This window comes from Canis aureus, chromosome 9 (genome assembly GCF_053574225.1).
Source record: "Canis aureus isolate CA01 chromosome 9, VMU_Caureus_v.1.0, whole genome shotgun sequence".
Classification (NCBI taxonomy): Eukaryota; Metazoa; Chordata; class Mammalia; order Carnivora; family Canidae; genus Canis; species Canis aureus.
The window spans coordinates 38,892,080-38,915,653 of NC_135619.1; the positions used below are offsets into that span (position 1 = coordinate 38,892,080).

The 23,574-nt window shown below is 36.2% G+C and overlaps 1 protein-coding gene across 8 annotated transcripts in view; it reads right to left on the bottom strand.

Annotated features, from left to right (window-relative positions):
• C9H14orf39 (chromosome 9 C14orf39 homolog) overlaps positions 1 to 22,811 on the bottom strand; it is an 81,904-nt gene extending 59,093 nt beyond the window's left edge. For 2 of the 8 annotated variants that reach the window (XM_077909517.1, XM_077909516.1), the window contains exons 1-7: positions 22,634 to 22,810; positions 21,700 to 21,756; positions 21,545 to 21,601; positions 17,945 to 18,071; positions 13,114 to 13,203; positions 1,932 to 2,119; positions 1,797 to 1,839 (exon numbers count right to left, since the gene is read on the bottom strand). In XM_077909517.1, coding sequence (XP_077765643.1) covers positions 1,797 to 1,839; positions 1,932 to 2,119; positions 13,114 to 13,203; positions 17,945 to 18,071; positions 21,545 to 21,601; positions 21,700 to 21,748 — 554 coding nt within the window. In that variant the 5' untranslated portion in view covers positions 21,749 to 21,756; positions 22,634 to 22,810. Of the gene's footprint in view, positions 1 to 1,796; positions 1,840 to 1,931; positions 2,120 to 13,113; positions 13,204 to 17,944; positions 18,072 to 21,544; positions 21,602 to 21,699; positions 21,757 to 22,251; positions 22,410 to 22,633 lie in introns of those variants that run through there. The other 6 variants (XM_077909518.1, XM_077909512.1, XM_077909514.1 and 3 more) reach the window with 6 other exon arrangements.
• Positions 22,812 to 23,574: the final 763 nt, after the last annotated feature.

Below are 23,574 nucleotides of genomic sequence, written 5' to 3' on the forward strand. Positions count from 1 at the left end.
CCTCATCTTCGGGTCATGGAACCAAGCCCCACAGTGGGGCTCCATGTTCAGCAGGGAGTCTGCTTGAAATTTTCTCTCCCTTTGCCCCTCCTGTTCACACACACACATATGCTCTCTCTAAAATAATAAATATATCTTTAAAAAATATAAATAAATAAATAGCTAGATAGATAGATAAAATAAAAATCCAGTGAAAAATTAGTGAAAGGGAATAAAGGGAAAGGAGAGAAAATGAGTGAAAATATCAGTGAGGGTGACAAAACATGAGAGACACCTAACTCTGGGAAATGAACAAGAGGTAGTGGAAAGGGAGGTGGGTGAGGGGTTGGGCTGACTAGGTGATGGGCACTGAGGGGAGGCACTTGGCAGGATGAGCACTGGGTGTTATGCTATATGTTGGCAAATTGAACTCCAATTTAATAAATAAATAAATAAATAAATATCCACCCAATTTCCTTTTTCTTGCTCTGTAAGGTTCATCAGTGCAGCCTGCAGGGCTTAAAAGACAGCTAGATCTTCCATCTGGTCTTTCTGCATGGACTGGATTTATACCCAATTTTAAGTAGAGAATTTCTCACCTATTAACAGACATCTTGCATGGTTATTAACTACTACAATTTCCTAAGTTACTCTACAAACCATCAAGGAGAAATTAAAAATTAATAGAATAGTAGTAGTGAACTAAGAACTCCAGAGAAAACCTGTCTATTTAAGGCAGAATATTTCCTACTCTGTCTTAAAATACATAATATATATGCTAGAATGTAATGAATATCATTTTAATGCTATATTATTATAAAAAGTATACATAAAATTTTTACATAGACATTTAAATCCTAATGTTCAATTCTCCCTACCTCCATCACCTCTTCTTGTTTCTTACATAATCTTATATTTTATCCCTTCCTACATCAAACTTCCTAACCTCCTGCTATACTTCGTGTATCAACCAATTTCTGTCTCTTCCCATTGAGAAATTACAACACAGATAGGCAGCAAATGAACAACTAAAAACAGGGTAAACTAAAATCTAAACGTGAAGAGAACAAAGAGCTAAGGAGTTAAAAGGATAATTTACGATAAAGCAAGGTAGAATGCAGGGATAAAGAAGTCTTAGTACAAACAGTGGAGTTATAATCTGATAGGAAAGCATATGAAGGATTGTAGAGGTTGGAAGAGGATTAAAGTTCTAAGTTCATCATCAGGGAAAATCTCCTGGACAAACAGATGAGACTTAGACCAATTAAGAATTACTTAATCAGTGACAATGCCACTGTATTAGAAATATTTGTTTACCTGTCTGTCTCCCCTACTAAATGTGAGCCCTTTGCAAGAAAGTTCTGTATCTTTTTGAGCATTGCCTGGCACAATATCCAATGAATTACTATAGGTGAGTAGATAATTGTGACTCACCTTATCACCTTCCATCCTAACAAATAATAACTCAACTGATTTAACTGGAATTCTTTCTTTGGTAAGTCAGACCAAGATGACTTTTTCATTGGTTTTTTTTGCTAAGATACAACACTTAGATACATATACCACTTTATGCTCATTAGAATTGCTTGCTTCTGATCACATGCACATGTATGAAAACTAACCTCAAATGACCTTCAAAGTAACGTGTAAGTTTTTTTAATTAAACAAAAAACTCGCAAATTGAACTCCAATAAAATATATATATAATAAAAAAACTCCAAATCCATTTGATTCTTACAAGGGAAATACAATAACAATTAAAATACAGAAATAATATTTATCTAACAAAATTATAGGTAGAAATACTTTGTGGATACATATGTAATGTCCATTTAGTAAGTGATGGAAAAGGAGCAGGCACTGAAAAACAAAATCATACGTTAGTCTGATTCATTATTTTTTCATTACGAAGATATCATTATTTAAACAATGTATAACAAAAATGTTAATACCTAGAAATTCCATAAAGATAGTTTCATTCATTTTTAGTTGTTCAGTACAAGCCAACACTCTATTTTGAATTTCTTCATGTTCTCTTTTCTTCTTATAATATTCATGTGAAAGGGGTGTTTCTGAGTATTTTAATTGATACTGCTTCAAAACATCTTTATACTGACATATATAACCGTGGTACATTTTTCTGTTAAAATTAAAAGAAATAATGTCAATATAACAAGAATATATCTAAAAACTTTCTAAGTATCACCTGTTAAAGTCTAGTAAGTTAAGCATAAAAGGCAAGCCAAATACCAACTTATCCCTATTCCCTCAATACTGTCTGCCCTTGGGCAGCCCTGGTGGCTCAGCGGTTTAGCGCTGCTTCAGCCCATGGCCTGATCCTGGAGACCCGGAATCAAGTCCCATGTCAGGCTCCCTGCATGGAACCTGCTTCTCCCTCTGCCTGTGTCTCTGCCTCTCTCTCTCTCTTTCTCTCTCTGTGTCTCTCATGAATAAATAAAATATTTAAAAAAAAAATACTGTCTGCCCTTCAAATTTTCCTAAACTCTATTACATTTTTCAACTGTCTAGTCTTTCTCTTCATTACCGGAGTGATTCATTCCTTAATCCTCTTCAATTTAACTTTTACTCTCACCATTCCAAAGAAACTACCCTTCCCAAGATCACCAATGATCTAATTGTCTAACTCAGTGATCTTTTTATTACTCATCCTAATTGACATTGCAGAACCTACATTTTTTAAGTTTTTATTTAGATTCCAGTTAGTTAACATACAGTGTAATACTAGTTTCAGATATAAAATATAATTATTCCATTCATCATCCAGCCTCACAACAAGTGGACTTCTTAATTCCTGTCACCTATTTAACCCATCCTTCCACCTACCTCTCCTCTGGTAGTCATCAGTTTGTTTTCTATAGTTAAGAGTCTGTTTCTCAGGTTGCCTCCCTCTCTCTTTTTCCCCCCTTTGTTATTTGTTTCTTAAATTCCACATATATGTGAAATTATATGGTATTTGTCTTTCTGGGTTTTTTTTTTTTATTTTGCTTAACATAATATTCTCTAGCTCCATCCATGTCATTGCAAGTGGCAAGATTTCATTCTTTTTATGTCTGAGTAATATTCCATTGTATATAGGTACTATATATTCTTTATCCATTCATCAATTGATGGATACTTGAGCTGTTTCCATAATTTGGTTATTGTAGATGATACTACTATAAACATTGGGGTACATGTGTCCCTTTGAATTACTATTTTTTCATTCTTTGGGCAAATACTTAGTAGTGCAATTGCTGGATCATAGAGGAGTTCTATTTCTAACTTTTTGAGGAACCTCCATACTGTTTTCCAGAGTAGCAGCACAATCTAGCATTTCTACCAACAGTGCAGGAGAGTTTCCCTTCTCCACACCCTTGCCAACACATGGTTGTTTCTTGTGTTGCTGATACTTGGAACTTTATCAAAATAAAAAGCTTTTGCACAGCAAAGGAAACAGTAAACTAAAAGGCAACCTATGGAATGGGAGAAGATATTTGCAAATGACGTATTTGATAAAGGGTTAGTACCCATAATGTATAAAGAACTTATAAAAGTCAACATCCAAAAATGAATAATTCAATTAAAAATGGGCAGAACACATGAATAGACATTTTTCCAAAGAAGATATACAGAGAGCCAACAGATACATGAAAATATGCTCAACATTACTCATCATCAGGGAAACACAAATTAGAACTACAATGAGAACATGGTTCTTCCAATGACTTCCTGATCTCTATCCTCCTGGAGTTTTCAGTTTCTACTCTCCTCAGTTCAGCTATCTCTATAACTATGCCTTTTAAGTCTTCAATTCTCTAAGCTGGCATTTTAACAGAAGATCATGTTTTATGTATTAGAACTCTGGGTTCATAATCATTATTACACACTCCATTAATTATTTTATGAAGAAAATTACAGCAGTTTGGAGGCACTCCTCCAGTCCAACTCACATAGAGATAGGTGGTCACCTATTTGGGCACAAGTCTTGAGTGGCAGAGTTAATTCTTGCAAAAGGATATTAATTCTTCCATCTCATTTTTTTGCTAATCCTAACCTACGGGCCAAATCTAACCTGCCACCTTTGTATGGCCCGTGAGCTAAAAATAATCTTTGAATTTTAAAATTATTGAAAAAGTCATCATAATATTTCATGACACATCAAAATTATATGAAATTCAAGCTATAATATCCACAAATAAAAGTTTTATTAGAACACATTCATTTACATATTATCTAAAGTTGTCCTTGCATTACAACAGCGGGTTAAGTATCAACAGAGACTATATAACAAGTAGCCTAAAATTATTAAATATTTACTATCTGGCCTTTTATTTTAAAAATAAGTTTGCCAATCCTAATCTACAACAATGAGAACGTTCAATCCAGGTTCATTATAGCAAATATATTATTAGATCCTTTTACTCAATTTTTGTCAAATACTTAGTTTTAAGAACTACTCATTGAAAATTTTCTAAAAATATATATAGTCCTTATGCTCCTAATAATTCTATAAGTTTTCTAAATCAAGACATACTATATGGGGGAAATTTATTTAAAGATACTAAAATGATGATCTCATCTTAGTAGATGAGAAAACAAGAATAGTTTTCATAAATGCTTGTATACTGAGGGAAAAAAATAAGGATAACAACATTGTACTGGTCAGCAGATCTGAATCTTCTGAACGTTTTGATTTCTTAATATATGAAAAACTTTTAACTTAATAACTCTGTCTCCTTTTCAAAATAAAGCAGTTGAGCCCAAAACAAACTCCTATTCCTCTAAATGTGTATTTGCTAATTAATCCCTCACTTCTTGGGGAATTGGTCCAGGGAAGAAGGAAATACCTATTAGAAAACTGAGTCTGAGTCACCAGTTTCTATATTCATGCCCACTTTCTTATACGCTCCATACAGGGACTTTAGCAGACACCAGCAGAGCCAAGTCATGATTCAGGAAGAACCGTGACTATCTCATCTGTTACCAACAATACTAGTCTTCATGAATGTCTAGAATGGAAGATTAGGGGAAACAAGAAGAAAATTACAGCAGTTTGGAGGCACTCCTCCAGTCCAACTCAGGTAGAGATAGGCGGTCACCTATTTGGGCACAAGTCTTAAGTGGGACTTTCAAATTATTGAAAAAGTCATCATAATATTTCATGACACATCAAAATTATATGAAATTCATTACTATTACTTTAGTCCCTACCTTCTCTTAAGACTCATTTTTAAATATAAAGGGCATTGTAGTCTAGATTTTACATGTTTGTTTTTAATTAAAATACAAAAAACTGGAGTGATGTCAGCAAAATGACAGAATAAAACATCCCTCATGTACTGCACATCAAAAATAATTATTTAACATCCATCCATGGACAAAAGTGGGGGAGGGGAGCTTTTGGATCCAGATAGAAGACTGAAGCCCTAGTGTAGTCCAACACTAAGGAGAGTCATTTTGAGAAAGCAGGCTCACATCCTGGTGGCTAACTCACTGACTGTGGTCCTGGCTACAGACCTGGAAATAGTTTAATACCCCCTGAGAACTTAGCTACAGCCCCATTTGGTTCTGGGTCTATTACTAGCACCATTCACTAAAGGACCCAGAAGAAGTCATGCCTATCCATGTGTCAGTTAATAGGCATACATACTCTGGTCCAGCTATAGATCCTGAAGTGACCCATGAACCAGCTCCAGTCCCTGTGGCTGCAATCTGGGAGCCCCTGGAGGTTAGCCTGCCAAACTCATTCAGACCATAGATTCAGAAATGGCCCTGTAACTGGGGTCCAGCCCAATCCAGCCACAGTCACCAAAGAATCCTGCTGGCACAGAGACCCAGCAGGAGACACTCCTATCTGTGCCGCTGAAGATCCTGAAAGCGCCTTATACTTGGTTCCAACCCCCTCAGAGCCACAGTTTGCCAGCAGTACTGAGAAACTAGTTCCCAGTGGGAGACACTCTTATCTGCACCCTAATAGATTCTAAAGAACCATATACTTGGGTATACTCCAGGTCCCTCATAGCTAAAAGCCACCAGCAGAACTGCCAGCCTTAGAACCCAGAAATAGGTACTCCTATATGTACCCCTGGAGATCCTAAAAGGGCCCTATACTTGGCTCCAGTCCCCCAAATACAGTCAGGGAATACTCCAGCCTACCCAGGGAACTGGTGGCAGACATGCCCATCTGTGCCTTCAGAACCAGGACTACCGACCTCAGTCTTCGTTGTAGAACCTGAAACATCTCTGAGGCTCAGTTCTAGTCCTTCCTGGCCACAGTTTAGAGCCAGTTCTGACCACCCGCAGATCCATCCAGTGATCAGGCAAGAGCTCTACCAGGTTCTTAGTGGGAGCCATATGAGTCCTGCTGACTGGGGATCAACTGTGGAACCTGAAGCAGACCTTTGTCCCAAGTGCTATCCAACTTAATGAAGTACTGGAAGCAGTTACACTCACCCAGGGACCAGGAAGGATCATACCTGCCTGAGTCCCTCATAATAAGCACACCAACCATGGATCCCAATGTAGACAAAGTGACTGCCTCAAAACCAACTCTAACTCAGCATGACTGCAAGTCTAGGGATAATCTCATCAGTCTAAGAAACCAACAGGAAAAGGTCTTTACCTGCCAAAACCAATCTGTAAAGACTGAAAGAGCTTTTTGTTCATTCAAGTATAAAGACACTAATGCAAAGCTACACAGATCACAAAATACCAGGAAAATATGAAACCACTCAGGAAAGTAATAAAGCTTTAGTAACTAACCCCAAAGGAATAGGGATCTACTATTTACCTCCAAAGAACTCAAATAATCATTTTTCAAGAAAGAGAAATAAGGACATCTCCAGACAGACAAAAGCTCAGAGAATTCATTACCACTTGAGCTGCCTTACAGGAAATTTTTAAAGGAATTTTTCAAGTTGAAATGACAAAGGCCACATGAAAACACATAAAAGTATAAAATTCACTGGTAAAAGTGAACATATAGTCAAACTCAGAATACTATACTACTGTATTAATGACTTGCAAATCACTTTTATCTCTAGTATATAAGCTAAAAAACAATAATATTAAAAAATAGATATAGTTACAATAATTTATTAATGGATACACAGTATAAAAGATATAAAGTGGGGCGCCTGGCTGGTTCAGTGAGTGGAGTGTCTGACTCTTGATCTTGGGATCCTGAGTTTGAGCCCCATGTTGGAGGTAGAGATTACCTTTAAAAATGTATTAAACAATAAAAGGAACTTTTTAATTAATTAATTAATTAATTAATAAACCACCTATATAACCCCTATTCTTTAAAAAAATAAAGATGTAAGTAGTATAAAATTTGGGGAGGGGAAGTGAAAGTGTAGAGTCTTTATATGCATTGAAGGTAAGTTGTATCAGCTTAAAATAGTGTTACATTTGTAAATGTTTTATGTTAGCATCATAGTAACCACAGAGAACAAACCTATAGTAGATACACAAAAGATAAAGAGAAAGGAATTAAAGCATACCACTATGAAAAACAAATCACAAAGAAAGATAACAAGAGAGGAAGACAGAAACCATTTTAAAAACTTAGAAAACTATTAACTAAATGGCAATAATAATTATTTATCAATAATTACTTTAGGGGTACCTAGGTGGGTCAGCTGGTTGAGTGCCCAACTCTTGATTTCAGCTCAGGTTATGATCTCAGGTTATGTGGGATCAAGCCCCACATCAAGCTCCATGCTCAGCATGGAGTCTACTTGAGATTCTCTCCCTCTCCCTTTGCCCCTCCCTCTGCCCCAAAGTCTCACATTCTCACACTCTCTCTCTCAAATAATACATCTTCTAAAAAACAATTACTTTAAACATAAGCAGACTAAATTCAAAAGGTACAGAGCTTAATGGATTTAAAAAACAAGATTGAAGGTGCCTGGGTGACTGAGTTGGTTAAGCCTCTGCCTTGGCTCAGGTCATGATCCCAGCATCCTGGGATCAAGTTCCACATTGGGCTCTCTGCTCAGCAGGAAGCCTGCTTCTCCCTCTCCTTCTGCCTGCTGCTCCCCCTGCTTGTGTTCTCTCTCTGTGTGTGTCAAATAAATAAATTTTAAAAATAAAAGAAGTAAATAAAATAAAATATTAAAAATAAATAAATTTTTTAAAAAAATAAAATAAAAAACAAGATCTAACAATATGCCATCTATGAGAAATTCACTTTAGCTTTAAGGACACACAAAGGCTGAAAGTGAAGGAATGGAAAAAGATATTTCATGCAAATGACAACCAAAGGAGAGAATAAGTGGTTATACTTATGCTAGGTAAAAGAGACATTAGTCAAAATCAATCATAAGACAAAGAAAATCTCTATAAAATGATAAAAAGATCATTCACCAGTAAGATATAACAATTGAAAATATATGCACAACCCAACACTAAAGCACTTGAATATTTAAAACAAATATTAACATAACATAACATTAACATAACTGAAGATAAGAACAATAATGGTCAAGGACTTCAATACCCCATTTTCAATACTGAGAAGATCATCCAGACAGAGTAAGGAAACAGTATATCTGAATAACAACACTATAGACAAAATAGACCTAACAATCACATATAAAACATTCAATCTAACATTCCATCTAACAACACCAAAACATATATTCCTCTTAAGCACACATGGGATATTCTCTAGGAGAGATCATATCTTGGGTCACAAAGCCACCTTAATAAACTTAAGGAGACTGAAATAATATCAAGTATCTTTTCTGACCATAATGATATAGGACTAGAAATCAACAGCAGAAGGAAAATGAAAAATTCACAAATATGTGGAAATTAATCAAGACACTCCCAATCAGTGCTGGGTCAAAGAAGAAATCAAAAGTATCTTGAGACAAACGAAAATGAAAATGCAATACATCAGAACCTAGGGGATGCAGCAAAAGTTGGTCTAAAAGGGAAATTTATAGCAATAAATGCTTACATTAAGAAAAAAAGAAAGACCTGGGATGCCTGGGTGGCTCAGTGGTTGAACGTCTGCCTTTGGTCAGAGCGTGATCCCAGGTTCTGGGATCGAGTCCCACATCAGGCTCCCTGCAGAAAGCCTGCTTTGCTTCTCCCTCTGCCTATGTTTCTGCTTCTCTCTGTGTGTCTCTCAAGAATAAATGAGTAAAATCTTAAAAAAAAAAAAAAAAAGAAAAGAAAAGAAAAAAGAAAGACCTCAAATAAACAAACTAACTTTATACCTCAAGGAATTAGAAAAGGAAGAACAATCTAAGCCTGAAGATGGCAGAAGGAAAGAAGTAACACAGATTAGAGCAGAAATAAATGAAATAGGGAAGAGGAAGACAACAGAAAAAAATCAATGATAGAAAGAGTTGGGTTTTTGAAAAGATTAACACATTTGCAAACCCTTAGCTAGACTAACCAAGAAAAAAGAGAGAGGGACTCAAATAAGCAAAATTATAAATGAAAGAGGAAATATTACACCATAGAAATACAAAGAATTATATAACCGACACCACAGAAATACAAAGGATCATAAGAGACTTCTCAAACTCTTCCAAAAAGTTGAAGAGGAGGCAACACCCTCCAATTCATTTTATGAAGCCAGCATTACATTGATACCAAGGCCAAATGAGAACACCACAAGAAAAGAAAAATACAGGCCAATATTCCTGAGGAATATAGATGAAAAAATCTCAACAAAATACTAGCAAACCAAACTCAACAGCACATTAAAAGGATCATACACAATGACAAAGTGGGATTTATCCATGGTTGCAAGAATGGCTCAACATACACAAGTCAATAAACATGATATTCCACGTTAATAGAATAAAGGATAAACTCATATGATCCACTCAATAGATACAGAAAAAGCATCTGGCAAAACTCAACACCCTTTCATGATAAAAAATCTCAACAAATTGGGTACAGAAGGAACATACTTCAACATAATAAAGGCCATGTATGACAATTCCATAACTAACATCACAGTCAATTCTGAAGAACTAAACGCTTTTCCTCCAAAAACACCAATAAGACAAGGGTGCCACTCCCACCACTCCTAATCAAATAGGAGTGCAGTACTGGAAATCTTAACTACAGCAATTAGTCAAGAAAAAGAAAAAAAGTCATCCAAGTAGGAAAGGAAGAAGTAAAATGGTCTCTGTTTGCAAAATGACATGATCTTACACATAAAAAACTCCACCCAAAAACTGTTAGAACTAATCAACAAATTCAGTAAAATTTCACACTACAAAATCAACATACAAAAATCACTATACACTAACAATGAACTATCTGAAAGAAAATAAAACAGTTCCATTTCTAATAGCATCAAAAATAATAAAATACTTAGTAAATTAAATCCAGGAGGTGAAAGATCTGTTCACTAAAAACTGTAAGACATTGATTGAAGAAATTGAAGAAGACACAAATAAATGGAAAGATATTCTGTGTTCATGGATCAATATATAATAAACTCATATAAGTTAATAGCAAAAGGCTAATTCATATTTAAAATGGGCAGAGGATCTGAACATTTTTCCAAAGACATACAAATGATCAAAAAGTTCATGAAAAGATGATCAACATCACTAACCATCAGAGAAATGCAAATCAAAACCACAATGAGATGTCACCTTACACCTGTCAGAATGACTAGTAACAAAAAGACAAGACATAATAATTATTGGTAAGGATGTGGAAAAAAAAGAATCCGTGTGCACTTATTGGTGGCAATGTACATTGGTGCAACCCTATAGAAAATAGTATGGAGATTCCTCAAAAAATTAAAAATAGAAATGATCCCAAAATACTCTATGATCCAGTAATTCTACTACTGGGTATTCATCCAAAAAAATAAAACTACTAATTCAAAAACACACATGCACCCGTATGTTTACAGTTGAATTGTTTAACAATAGCCAAGATAAGATATGCAAGCAACCCAAGTGTCCATCAATAGATGAAAGGATAAAGAAGTGAGATATACACACACACACACACACATACTATAGATGATATATATATCATCCATATATATATATGAAATGGAATATTACTCAGCCACAAAAAGAATAAGGTCTTGTCATTTGCAACAACATAGATGAACCTAAAGGGTACTAATGTGAGTGGAATAAGTCACAGAGAGAAAGGAAAATACATTATTTCACTTACATGTGAAATCTAAAAACAAACAAAACAAAAAGCCAGACTCTTAAATACAGAAAAAAAAACTAGTGGTTGCCAGGATAGGGGCAGCAGGGGAGGTGGAATACATGAAAGAGATTAAGAGGTTTAAACTTCCAGTCATAAAATAAATGAGAAGGTACCTGGGTGGCTCAGTGAGGTAAGTGTCCAACTCTTGGTTTTGGCTCAGGTCATGATCTCTGGGGTTATGGGATCCCAAGCCCTACATCGACCTCCACACTTAGCAGGAAATCTGCTTGAAATTCTCTCCCCCTCTCACTTTGCCCCTCTCCCTGCTTGTGAGTGCTCTCTAAGCTAAATAAAGAAATCTTTTAAAAATATTGTCAAATCATTAAGTTGTATTACCAGAAAATAGTATAACATTGTACATCAATTATTCTTCAGTAATAATTTTTTTTAATGTGTATATAGGGACACCTGGGCTGGGTCAGTCAGGAGAACATGTGACTCAATTTCACAATCATGAGTTCAAGCCTCACATTGGGCACTGAGTTTCAACCCTTTAAAAAATAATAATAATAAAATGAATCTTATGCATGCAATGGAATATTATCCAGTCATAAAATAGAACTGCTCCCATCTTCAACACCATGGATGGACCTTGAGAGTACTAAGCCGACTAAATAAGAGAAAAACAAATATGGTATGATCCTACTCATATGTAAAATTTTTAAAAAGCCAAATCATAGAAACAAAGAGTAGAATGGTGGCTGCCAGGGGCCAGGAGTAGAGGAAATAAGGAGGTGTTACTCAAAGGATGCAAACTTCCAGTTATAAGGTGAATTAAGTTCTGGGGATTTAATATACGGTATGGTAAATATAACAATACTGCATTATATATTTAAAAATTACTAAGAGTAAATCTTAAATGTTCTTACTACAAAAAAAATAGTACTTATACAAGGTGACAGATGTGCTACCTTCCTAACCTTATTGTGACAGTTTAAATTATATACATGTATCAAACCATCATGTTTGTACCTCTCAAACTTAAACAATGTTATGTCAGTTATATTTCAATAAAGCTGGGAGGAAAAGTAGTAAAAAATAAAAATAAAGTATAAAAAGATAACAAAAATATAAAAAATATTAAAAAATCAGGGCACCTGTGTAGCTCAGTTGGTTAAGCATCTGCCTTTGGCTCAGGTCATGATCCCAGGACTGGATCCCACATGGGGCTCCCCGCTCAGCAGGGAGTCTGCTTATCCCTCTGTCCCTCATCCTGCTTGTGCTCTCTCTCTCTCTCTCACTCTCTCTTATATATATATGTTTGTGTGTGTGTGTGTGTGTGTGTGTGTGTATATATATATATAAAACTATGCTCTTGTCCAATTATATTAAAAATGAAAACACTTAAATTTTTAAATTAAGTGAAATTATAATGCTATATATGTGTTCAAAGTCTCTCACCTTGTTCCATTATATTCACTAATTATATTTAGTCCTCAAAATGAGGTTATTTTATACATTATTAAAATAAACCTATACAACGGGTCTCTACATTAGAATATAACACCCCACTACATAAGCTCTCTGAAAAAAAGAAGTTTCATATAGAATCCCCTTCAAAAGTCAATACTCCAAATTTTTCATAAGCTAATTCTATAGCTAACTATTCCCCCAGATGTTTACCTCTAACAATTCAATTATAAAAACCATTAATCAAAGCACTCTTGTATAATAATTGCTACTGATAAATTGTTTTTTTCTAAGGACACATCTAAACATATTCAGAGTTTGGTAGAACTTTATAACAAATAAGTAGGCCTCCAATGGCACCCAAAGAGTCCAAAGCACTGTGTTTACTTAGAAACAAAAACAAAAAGAACCTCTCCTAATATACAAAGTTTCTGCATTTTTTTAAGCAACATTTTTACTAAGCATATCCTATCAGTACTAAATTATAGAACTGATAACTTAATATATGTATTGTACTTGTCTTTTTCAATAGTTTCTTGATAAACAGCAAATTGGTCCTGCATATAGTCTTCATGCTTATGAAAAACATCACATGTTGGCTTCCAGCTATGGAAAAAAAAAAATAATGTAATTAGAATCTCAGAATGATAAGTTGTAAGAGATAATAAAAATGAATTTAACCATTTAGAAATAAATGAATCTTTCTCTTCCTAGAGAAAATAAGCTTATATCAAAAAAATATTCCTACCCCCCATCACCACCACTACCATCATTCAGGCAATCATAATACACTCAAGGAAAAATATCCATTAATTTTTACATAAAACCCATTGTGGAACCATGACTAAGGCAGGAGCAAATGTTACATGGCTGGACTGTGTATTGCTCCAGCATTTCTAGAAGATACTGTGCAACACTCCACCATCGGGCTTCTCTTCTCATCATACTTCTAAGATCTTGGCTAAGAAATTCTTTTGGAGTTAAGGATTCAAAGAACAGGGGTTAAAGAGAAGCTTTTTTTTTTTCTTTTGAAACTTAGTCAGGTTGCTATACCCTCCTGAACTAGAAAGAAAGAAACTAGACCAAAATAATTTATAAAAGCAGAGGCTAAGAATAAAATGAATAGCTATCTTATATATTTTTTGTCTTATTACAAGACTTAAAAAATGTTACCAGTATGGAAAAATCTAAAATTTGCATACACCATGTCAGCTTCCATTCTAAGTGTTGTTCAACTATTTTCTCTCTTTTTTCTAATGTCTTAATATTCTTTTCAGATTCAAAACAATCACATGCCCACTCTGGAAGCACAGAAAAGTATATGTAAGAAAATAACCATTATCCATTATTCTCAACACTGAATAATTACTATCATTGTTTAAATTATTTCCAAATTATTATAAAGTATATATTTATTATCTTTTTTTAAAGACTTATTTATATCTTTGAGAGAGAGAGAATAGTGGGGAAAGGGGCAAAGGGAGAGAGTCTCAAGCAGACTCTCCGCTGAGTGTGGAGTCCTATGCAGGGCTGGATCTCACCACCCTATCACAAGCTGAGCCAAAACCAACAGTCAGAGGCTTAACTGACTGTGCCACTCAGGCATCCCTATATTTTACATCTTTGAGATGATATTCATATACATAACAACGTATGCTCCTTTATCACCCTTTAAATTATACACATTTTCCTTGTCACTAAGAATTCACTGTTAATAAATACATCATGTTCCATAATTGTTCTAACTATTCCCACTTTGTTGGCCATTTTTGCTTTATCTGTCTTTCTATTATAAATAGAACTTTTATTTACATGTTTGTCTGAATTTCCAATCATTTCCTTAGAAATCATTTCCCCAAAATGGAATAAGGTCAAAGGTTATACATTACACATATTCTGAGTATTTTAAAAATTCCATAAGAAATACATGTTCCTTAAAAAGGTATTTCCTGTAAGCATTTTGACATACATATTCCTAGATTATTTCTACTATATATATACAATTAGTTAATTGGGCTCATACTATGAATGCTGTTTCATTGCTTTGCTTACTTCGTAATACACATCTTTCCATATTAATAGAAAGTTAACATCTTTCCATATCAATAAATATACACTTATAATTTTATTGGCTACCTACTGTTAATTCATATGCATATACCAAAATTCATTTAACCCATCACCTAATGTTGAACATTAGATCTTTCCAATGTTTTCCCATCATAAAAAAAGGTTGAAATAGGGATGCCTGTGTGGCTCAGTGACTGAGCGTCTGCCTTTGGCTCAGGGCGTGATCCAGAGTCCTGGGATCAAGTTCTGCATCAAGCTCCCCATGGGGAGGCTGCTTCTCCCTCTACCTATGTCTCTGCCTCTCTCTGTTCTCTCATGAGTAAATAAATAAAATCTTTAAAAAGTTTGAAATAAACACCTTATTGTACAGTATTGTGCCTAATTATTTCCTTATGAAAAATTCTCAGAAATGGAAACTTTTAATCAAAAGTCAGGCTTATTTTTAAAGCTTTTTAAAAATACACTGATGGGTCATCTAAAAGGTTTATACCAGTGTACATTACTATAGTGTACAAGAGAAGTGATTTTCTTATTCCCTGGTCAACACAGGATATTGTGTTTCTTTAAATTTCTGCAAAACTTAAAGGCAAAAAAAATAGCATTTTATTGTTGCTTTAATTTGGATGTCTGATTAACAGTAAGATTGCGCATTTGTTCACATATTTATTAGACATATGTTTCTTCATTTTGGTATTTACTTATTTTCCACAAGTACTTTGTATTTTTAAAAATTAGCACTTACTTGATACTTTTCCTACCCTATCCTTTTGCCTTTTGTATCATTTGAGGGCATTTCTCTTTTTAATTTGTGTGTAATCATATTTATCCATTGTTTCCTTTTATTTTCTACTTTTTTAAAAAAGATTTCATTTATTTATTCACGATAGACATAGAGAGAGAGAGAGGCAGAGACACCAGGCAGAGCGAGAAGCAGGCTCCATGCAGGGAGCCCAACGCAGGACTCAATCCCGGGACTTCAGGATCACGCCCTGGGCCAAAGGCAGGCGCTAAACCACTGAGCCACCCAGGGATCTCCCTATTTTCTACTTTTGATGTTACACTTACAAAGGCCTTCTACTCTCTGAGATTATACAGCCACTTATATTTCTTCTAGTACTTTTATGAATTCATATTCCACATTTAAATCTCTTAACCAGTATGCTGAAATCATGAATTAGAGGTATATCATGGTATTAAAATCCTACTAATTGTCCTCAGAACCGGGCAGCCCCAGTGGCGCAGCGGTTTAGCGCCGCCTGCAGCCCAGGGCGTGATCCTGGAGACCCTGGATCGAGTCCCCACGTCAGGCTCTCTGTATGATGCCTGCTTCTCCCTCTGCCTGTGTCTCTGCCTCTCTCTGTCTCTATGAATAAATAAATAAAACCTTTTTAAAAAAAATTGTCCTCAGAACCCAGCAGAGATTAAACGTATGAAGTACATTATATCTTGGACACAGCAGGTTCTAAAAGGAAACTACTTTTCCCACGACCACTGCAGCTAGTTGAGGGAAACCACTGGTAAAATGTCCTACAATAAAGCTTAAATCAAAATAAGAGAAAGTTCAACAATATGTTTTGTTGATCAGATTGGCAAATAATTTAAACATAATTCCAGGGGATCCCTGGGTGGCTCAGCGGTTTGGCACCTGCCTTCAGCCCAGGGTGTGATCCTGGAGTCCCGGGATCAAGTCCCATGTCAGGCTCCCTGCATGGAGCCTGCTTCTCCCTCTGCCTGTATCTCTGCCTCTCTGTGTGTGTGTGTCTCTCATGAATAAATAAATAAAATCTTTAAAAAATAAAAAAAATTAAAAAATAAACATAATTCCAGTGTTGGCAAGGGCATGAGGAAACAGGAACGCTCATACACTGTTGGCCAAAGTATGAATTAGTATAATCCTTTTGTGGAGAGAAGTTTGGCATTATCTATCAAATGTTTAAATATGCATACTCTCTGATCTAACAACCACACTTCTAGACTCATTATACAGCAACAGGTCTATAAATGTGGAAGGATACCTGTACAGGTTGTTCATAAGAGGGAAAAACTGGAAACCTAACTGTCTATAATAGGAGAATGATTAAATTTAAAATAAACCAAGACTATATCCTATGGAGTTGTTAAAGATTGAAATCTATACATAATCATTACATGTATAGTATAATTTACAGAACATAATGTTGATTTTTTAAATAGTAAGTACAGTATGATCCCATTTTGTAAAAAGAAATACATAGATAGATGTACACATAAGTTTATTTAATAATGACATTGAATTTTTATTGAAAAATGTCTGAAAAGATAGCCAGAGCCATTAAAAATGATTACCTATAGGGAAGAAGACAGGGTTGAGGTGGGAACTGCAGGCAGAAAATAACTTTTTACTCTACACATTTATATAGTTTTTAAATTTTTATTCTAGGTATGTATTATCTTTATAAAAGGGAAAATCAAAAAAGACATTAAAATTTTGAATAAATATTTTTAAAACAAATATGATTCTAAAGTATAGTAGTTAATACAAAGATAACGGTCTACATAAAGCACAGAAAACTAACACATTTTATTTTCTTAATATACAATAAAGTTCCATTAGTTAAGCCTCTGTTTCAAAATGTTTATGTCTTATAATAAATTTAACTACTATGTTCCAGAACCTGAAGCCATGTTGAAAGAATTCTTAACATACTGAATATTTTTACTTTGAAAAGGAACTTATTTGAGTCTAGATTCCCCTAGATAATGATCTTAAAAACTCAAAGACAGAAATCATTTCAACTGTACTGACCTAATTAATAGGAACTTTATATACTGAGCCTATATTGTTCAAAATTCTGTAGAATTCTGGAGTTGGAGCTGTATTAATTAGAGAGATCTTACAGCACTTCTACTTTTCTTTTGATTTTCCTATGATCCCTTTTTACCAAAGCATGTAGCGAAGCAATTTAAGACCTGATTATTTAATAGTACAAAACACTACTTTAAAGCAACAATGTCTTCAATTATAAATGATATAAATTATAAATAACAGAAACCTTGAATAAAGAATCTAGTGACAGGGACACCTGGGTGGCTCAGTGGTTAAGCGTCTGCCTTTGACTCAGGGCATGATCCCAGAGTCCTAGGATCAAGGCCCACATCGGGCTTCCTGCATAGAGCCTGCTTCTCCCACTGCCTGTGTCTCTGCCTCTCTCTGTGTGTCTCTCACGAATAAATAAATAAAATCTTTTAAAAAAACCTACTAACAATTACTGAAAGTTACTTTCTTTCAAATACTCACTTACTACAGTTGTCTTTGATCTCCTTACTATGTTTACAGTAATGACCAATTTCCTCATCTGTTGTATTTATAGTTTCATGTATCTTACAAATAGTTGCCTTGTTTTCTTTAATATCTTCAAAGCATTCTGGAAAGGAGAAATGTTTATTTTCTTAAGGTAGAAATCATAAACTCAAAATTAACAAATACAGAGGAAAAAGGGGTATAGCAACTGACCTAAAAGGAGGAGAATTAGAGAAAGGAGAAGAAATGAGGACTGAGATGGGAAGACCCAATACTAAAAAGCACAGAACCAGAACCAGGCTTGCTCCTAGATCCAGAAGCAAAGGATTTGTGTTTGGGACAGAAGAGAAGTACATCTGAAACTAATAGTATACTAGAAATTAACTGACTGGAATTTAAATAAAAACTTAAAAAAGAAAGAAATGTCCCTGTTCCTTATCTTTAACATAAGAGAGCTAGATTAAGTGACATCTAAGATCAATGGCATCTTATGACAGTATGAGTTCATGTAAATGTTTAGTCTCATTTAGCTGATCTTGGTTTTGACAAATATAAAATTTGTCTTCATTGATTCCATGTCAACTAATTATTAAATGCACCTTCAACTCACTTATTTCTTTGTTACTAGGGAATAAATACAAAAATGCAATTTCTTAAAGATTAAAATAAAGCCTTAACACTACATTCTTTTTTGTTGCAGAATGTTAACCAAATTCTACATTTTCAGAACTGTTAAGAAATTAATAATGACATCTAAAAGATTTATTTTTATTCACTTATTTAAATTCAATTAGTTAACATATACTGTATCATTAGTTTCAGAAGTAGAGTTGTTATTCATCCATGTTTGTACCCTCCTAAACGACCATCATCCAGTTATCCAACTCCCCAGCCACCTCTCCTCTAGCAACCCTCAGTTTGTTTCCTATTCTTAAGAATCTCTTATAGTTTTCCTCCCTCTCTAATTTCATATTTTTTCCCTCTCTTCCCCTATGATCATCTCTTTTGCTTCCTAAATTCCACATATGAGTGAAACCATATAATTGTCTTTGTCCAACTGCCTTATTTCACTCAGCATAATACCCTCCAGTTCCATCCATATCATTGTAAATTCCATCCTTTTTGGTGGCTGAGTAATATTCATATATATATACATATATATTTATGCATATATATGCATATATCTCACATCTTTTTTATGCATTCATCTATCAATGGACATCTGACTTCTTTCCATAGCTACTAGGTACTTACCACAAAGATACAAATATAGTGATCCAAAGGGGTAGCTGCACCCCAATGTTTATAGCAGCAATGTCCACAATAGCCAACTATGTCTAAAAAGATTTTTAAAATTCACTTAAATGATCCAAAAATATATAAAGAACTTATCAAACTCAACACTCAAAAAACAAAATATCTAGTTAAATAAACAGAAGACATGAACAGACATTTTTCCAAAGAAGACATACAGATGGCTAATAGTCACATGAAAAGATGTTCTACATCACTCATCATCAGGGAAATACAAATCAAAACCACAATGAGGGCAGCCCTGGTGGCGCAGCGGTTTAGCACCGCCTGCAGCCTACGGCGTAATCCTGGAGACCCTGGATGAGTCCCAGGTCAGGCTCTCTGCATGGTGCCTGCTTCTCCCTCTGCCTGTGTCTCTGCCTCTCTCTCTCTCTGTGTGTGTCTCTATGAATAAATAAATAAATCTTAATCAAAAATTTAAAAAAACCCACAATGAGAGATCACCTCATACCTGTCAGAATGGCTAAAATTAACAACAGATGTTGGCAAGGATATGGAGAAAGGGGAACATTCTTATAATGCTGTGGGATCGTAAACTGGTACAGCCACTCTGGAAAACAGTAAGGAGGTTTGTCAAAAAGTTCAAAATAGAACTACTCTGTGATCCAGCAATTGCACTACTAATTATTTTCCCAAAGGATACAAAAATACTGATTCGAGGGGTGCCTGGGTGGCTGTCAGCTAAGCAATGAACTCTTGGTTTTGGCTCAGGTCATAATCTCAGGGTTGTAAAATGGAGTCCTGGGTCAGGCTCTGTGCTGGGTGTGGAGCTTGCTTAGGATTCTCTCTTTCTCTCTCACTCTGCAACCCCCTCGCCCCTGCACATTCTCTTTCTTAAAAAAAAAAAAAAATTCGAAGGGGCACATGCACCCTGATGTTTATAGCAACATTATCAACAATAGCCAAATTAATTATGGAAAGAGCCCAAATGCCCATCCATTGATGAATGGATAAAGATATGGTGTAGGGGCACCTGGATATAGTCAGTTGGGCATCTGACTCTTGGTTTCACCTCAGGTCTTGATGTCCATGTTGTGTGATTGAGCCCCCCAAACAGCTCCATGCTCAGTGTGGAGTCTGCTTGAGATTCTCTCTCCCTCTCCCTCTAACCCTCTCACTCATGCTGTCTCTCAAATAAATAAATAAATCCTAGGGATCCCTGGGTGGCACAGCGGTTTGGCACCTGCCTTTGGCCCAGGGCACGGTCCTGGAGACCCGGGATCGAATCCCACATCGGGCTCCCGGTGCATGGAGCCTGCTTCTCCCTCTGCCTGTGTCTCTGCCTCTCTCTCTCTCTCACTGTGTGCCTATCATAAATAAATAAAAGTTTAAATAAATAAATAAATAAATAAATCCTAAAAAAAAAAAAAAAAGATGTGGTGTATATATGCAATGGAATATTACTCAGCCATTAAAAAGAATGAAATCTTGCCACTTGCAATGACACGTATGCAGCTAGGGAGTATTATCCTAAATAAAATAAGTCAGTCAGAGAAAAACAAATACTTTATGATTTCATTCACATGTAGAATTTAAGAAACAAAACAAATGAACACACAGGAAAAAAAGAGAGAAGCAAACCACAAAACAGACTCTTAACAATAGAGAACCAAGGCTTGCTAGAGGGAGGTAGGTGGGGGAAATGGGTTAAATCAGTGATCGGTATTAAGGAGGATGCTGGGGATGAACACTGAGTGTTGCATGTAAGTAATGAATCACTAAATCCTACACCTTAAACTAATATTACACTGCATGTTGACTAACTGGAATTTAAATAAAAACTTGAAACTACAAAAAAAATAAATTTAGAAATAAAATCAAGGGACGCCCAGGTAGCTCAGCGATTGAGTGTCTGCCTTCGAGTCCCGCATCCGGCGTCTTGCAGGAAGCCTGCTTCTCCCTCTGCCTGTATCTCTGTGTCTCTCATGAATAAATAAATAAAATCTTTAAAAAAATTTAAAAAGAAATAAAATCAAAAAATTCACTCGTTTGAAATAACCTGTTATTTGAGAAAAATAACGTATTTTCAACTGTGCTTAATTAAGTCATTATGTCTGCTTAAAGCAAAATTCTTCAATGCAAAATCATTGAAGGATGAATACAGAAATTTAGTACTGAAAAGCTGTAATTAGGGCAAACAGCTTAGTATTAGTCACTATATAGAACTGGCACAAAAGTTAAAATGCCAACTATAAGTTATCCTAAACAAGGCAGATGTTTATTGTCTTATATACCATAAAAAATTTAAAAAACAGAATAACTTTATCATGCAAAAAGACTTACTATTAATTCGTTGAATCATATCTCCTTTGGTACTTATATCTTGCTCATACTGGAAAACTAAAAAAAAAAAAACAGTAATTATTTTGTGACTTCATTGTTAAAATGTTAAATGATAATACAAATAATTACCTATTTCTTTTTCATTTTATACCTACCAAATTCTAGCAAAAGTCTGTCCAAACTGACAAAGAGGCTGTCATTCATCTTGAATACTGTATTTAAAAAAAGAAAAAGAATTGTTAAGGATTTTCTGAAGTCATATACAAAATAGCATATATTCGTTCGGTAACAACCTTTTTAACCAGGCATTATTACAGAAAAATGTGGGGGGAGCAAGCAGTGAGGAGGCGCGAGACCCCTTCAGCCCAGGACTGGGCACAGCCCTAGTAAGGCACTTAGTGAATAACTTGCGGAAACTCGCTGCAGGACTGAAACATCTGGGGGCGCGAGCGGGCGGAGGGGCCTCATAATCCTTCATACGTGGTATTGCAACATTTCGTTGAATTTCTGGAGTGCACAGACACCAAGACTTCTCTAGAGGATATGACCTTTAAAATGAATATTATCTCTGAGGATGTCCTTTCTCATTTCTCAGCGTTTGTGCTACTACGCCTTAGCAAGATCCCTAAGGAAAGTCCTTAACCGACACCAAGGTAAAAAAAAAAAACCAAGGAAGAGGGCTAATTTACACTTAACGAATTTCCCACCAAAAAATCTAAAAAGTGGAGGTTTCCACAGGACTGCCAAGCCGCGTTACAAAATACGCCCGAGGCGGGACTCGTATTACCCGTCACGCGCAGATTCGAGGAGCCGTTTTGAAGCGCGAAGTTCGCTCACGAGCCCCACCCTCGCGGCCTAGGCGCTTCCCCTCACCCGGTTCCCTCCCCGCCCTCCGGCCGCGCGGAGGCGCCCACTGCTTGGGGCGGCTCCGGGGCCGCGGGAAGGGGGAGGCCGCGCGCCCGCAAGCCCCCCACGCGACCGCTGCGCGAACTCCGGGGACGCGGCCCGTCAGCCCCTCAGACCCCTCAGACCCCTCAGGCTCGCCGGCCCAGGGACGAACTGCCGCACACAGCTCCCTTCCCCGCCCACCTCAACGGCCCCTCGGGGACCCGAACGTTCAAACCGTCCCTTCTCCGGGTCCCTCAGCTCCACTCAGGGTACCGGCGCGGCGTCCTGGACGCAGAAGCCGACACCGAAAGGAGGGCGGCCGTCCTCTTCGGCGCCACGCAGCCCCGGGAGAGCCCGCGGAGCCCGCGGCGGGAACTGCAGATCGCGCTCCGGAGCGAGATCGAACTCCCCGCGAGACCTGCGCCGCGGCCTTCGGCCTGCCTCCCCCGGCGAAGCGCGAGCCGAGCTCCCTGGAACCCCCGGAGGGGTGGGGAGGCGGGAGCCCTGACAAGAGGAACCGGGGACCCGTCAGGGATTCTCCTGTGGCCTTGAAGGCAAATGCTGTTTTAAGACTATTCATTCCTCTCGTGACAGAACAGTTTAAAAAAGTGTTTTGAGAGAACGGCAATAAAAATTGGTAATTACTGTAACGTGAAAGTTAAAAAAAAAAAAAAACTCGAAATCAATCATCGGAATTCAATTTTGCATTGAGCATTTTCAAAGCTTCTTTAAAAGCAAGCGTGGTAATTCAAACACATTTTCGTTCAACAAACATTGAGTGACTCGTTTGTGTAGTTTCAACTAAAATGCACGTTAATATTTTTTGTCGAATTGCTTAGCTTTGGATAATTTGTGCTCTTAGAATTTGTCAGCATATCCAAAGTAGAAAAGAGTGGAGAAAAAAAGTTATTTAAGCAAATTAGCCCCCAATTGTTTTAATTATTGGTATATTTCTGGTAAAGACATTTTTAATACTAAATGATCTAAATAATTGCCTCAATTCGCAACTCAAACTCACAGATTATGAAAATGAAAAAGAAATTTTCAGAGGTTTTTCTTGCTTATATACCTCAGATTATGTGTGCATAACTGACTTTATTATGTGATGTAAAGTTGCTCATTAGTATTAATGATAGTAAGCC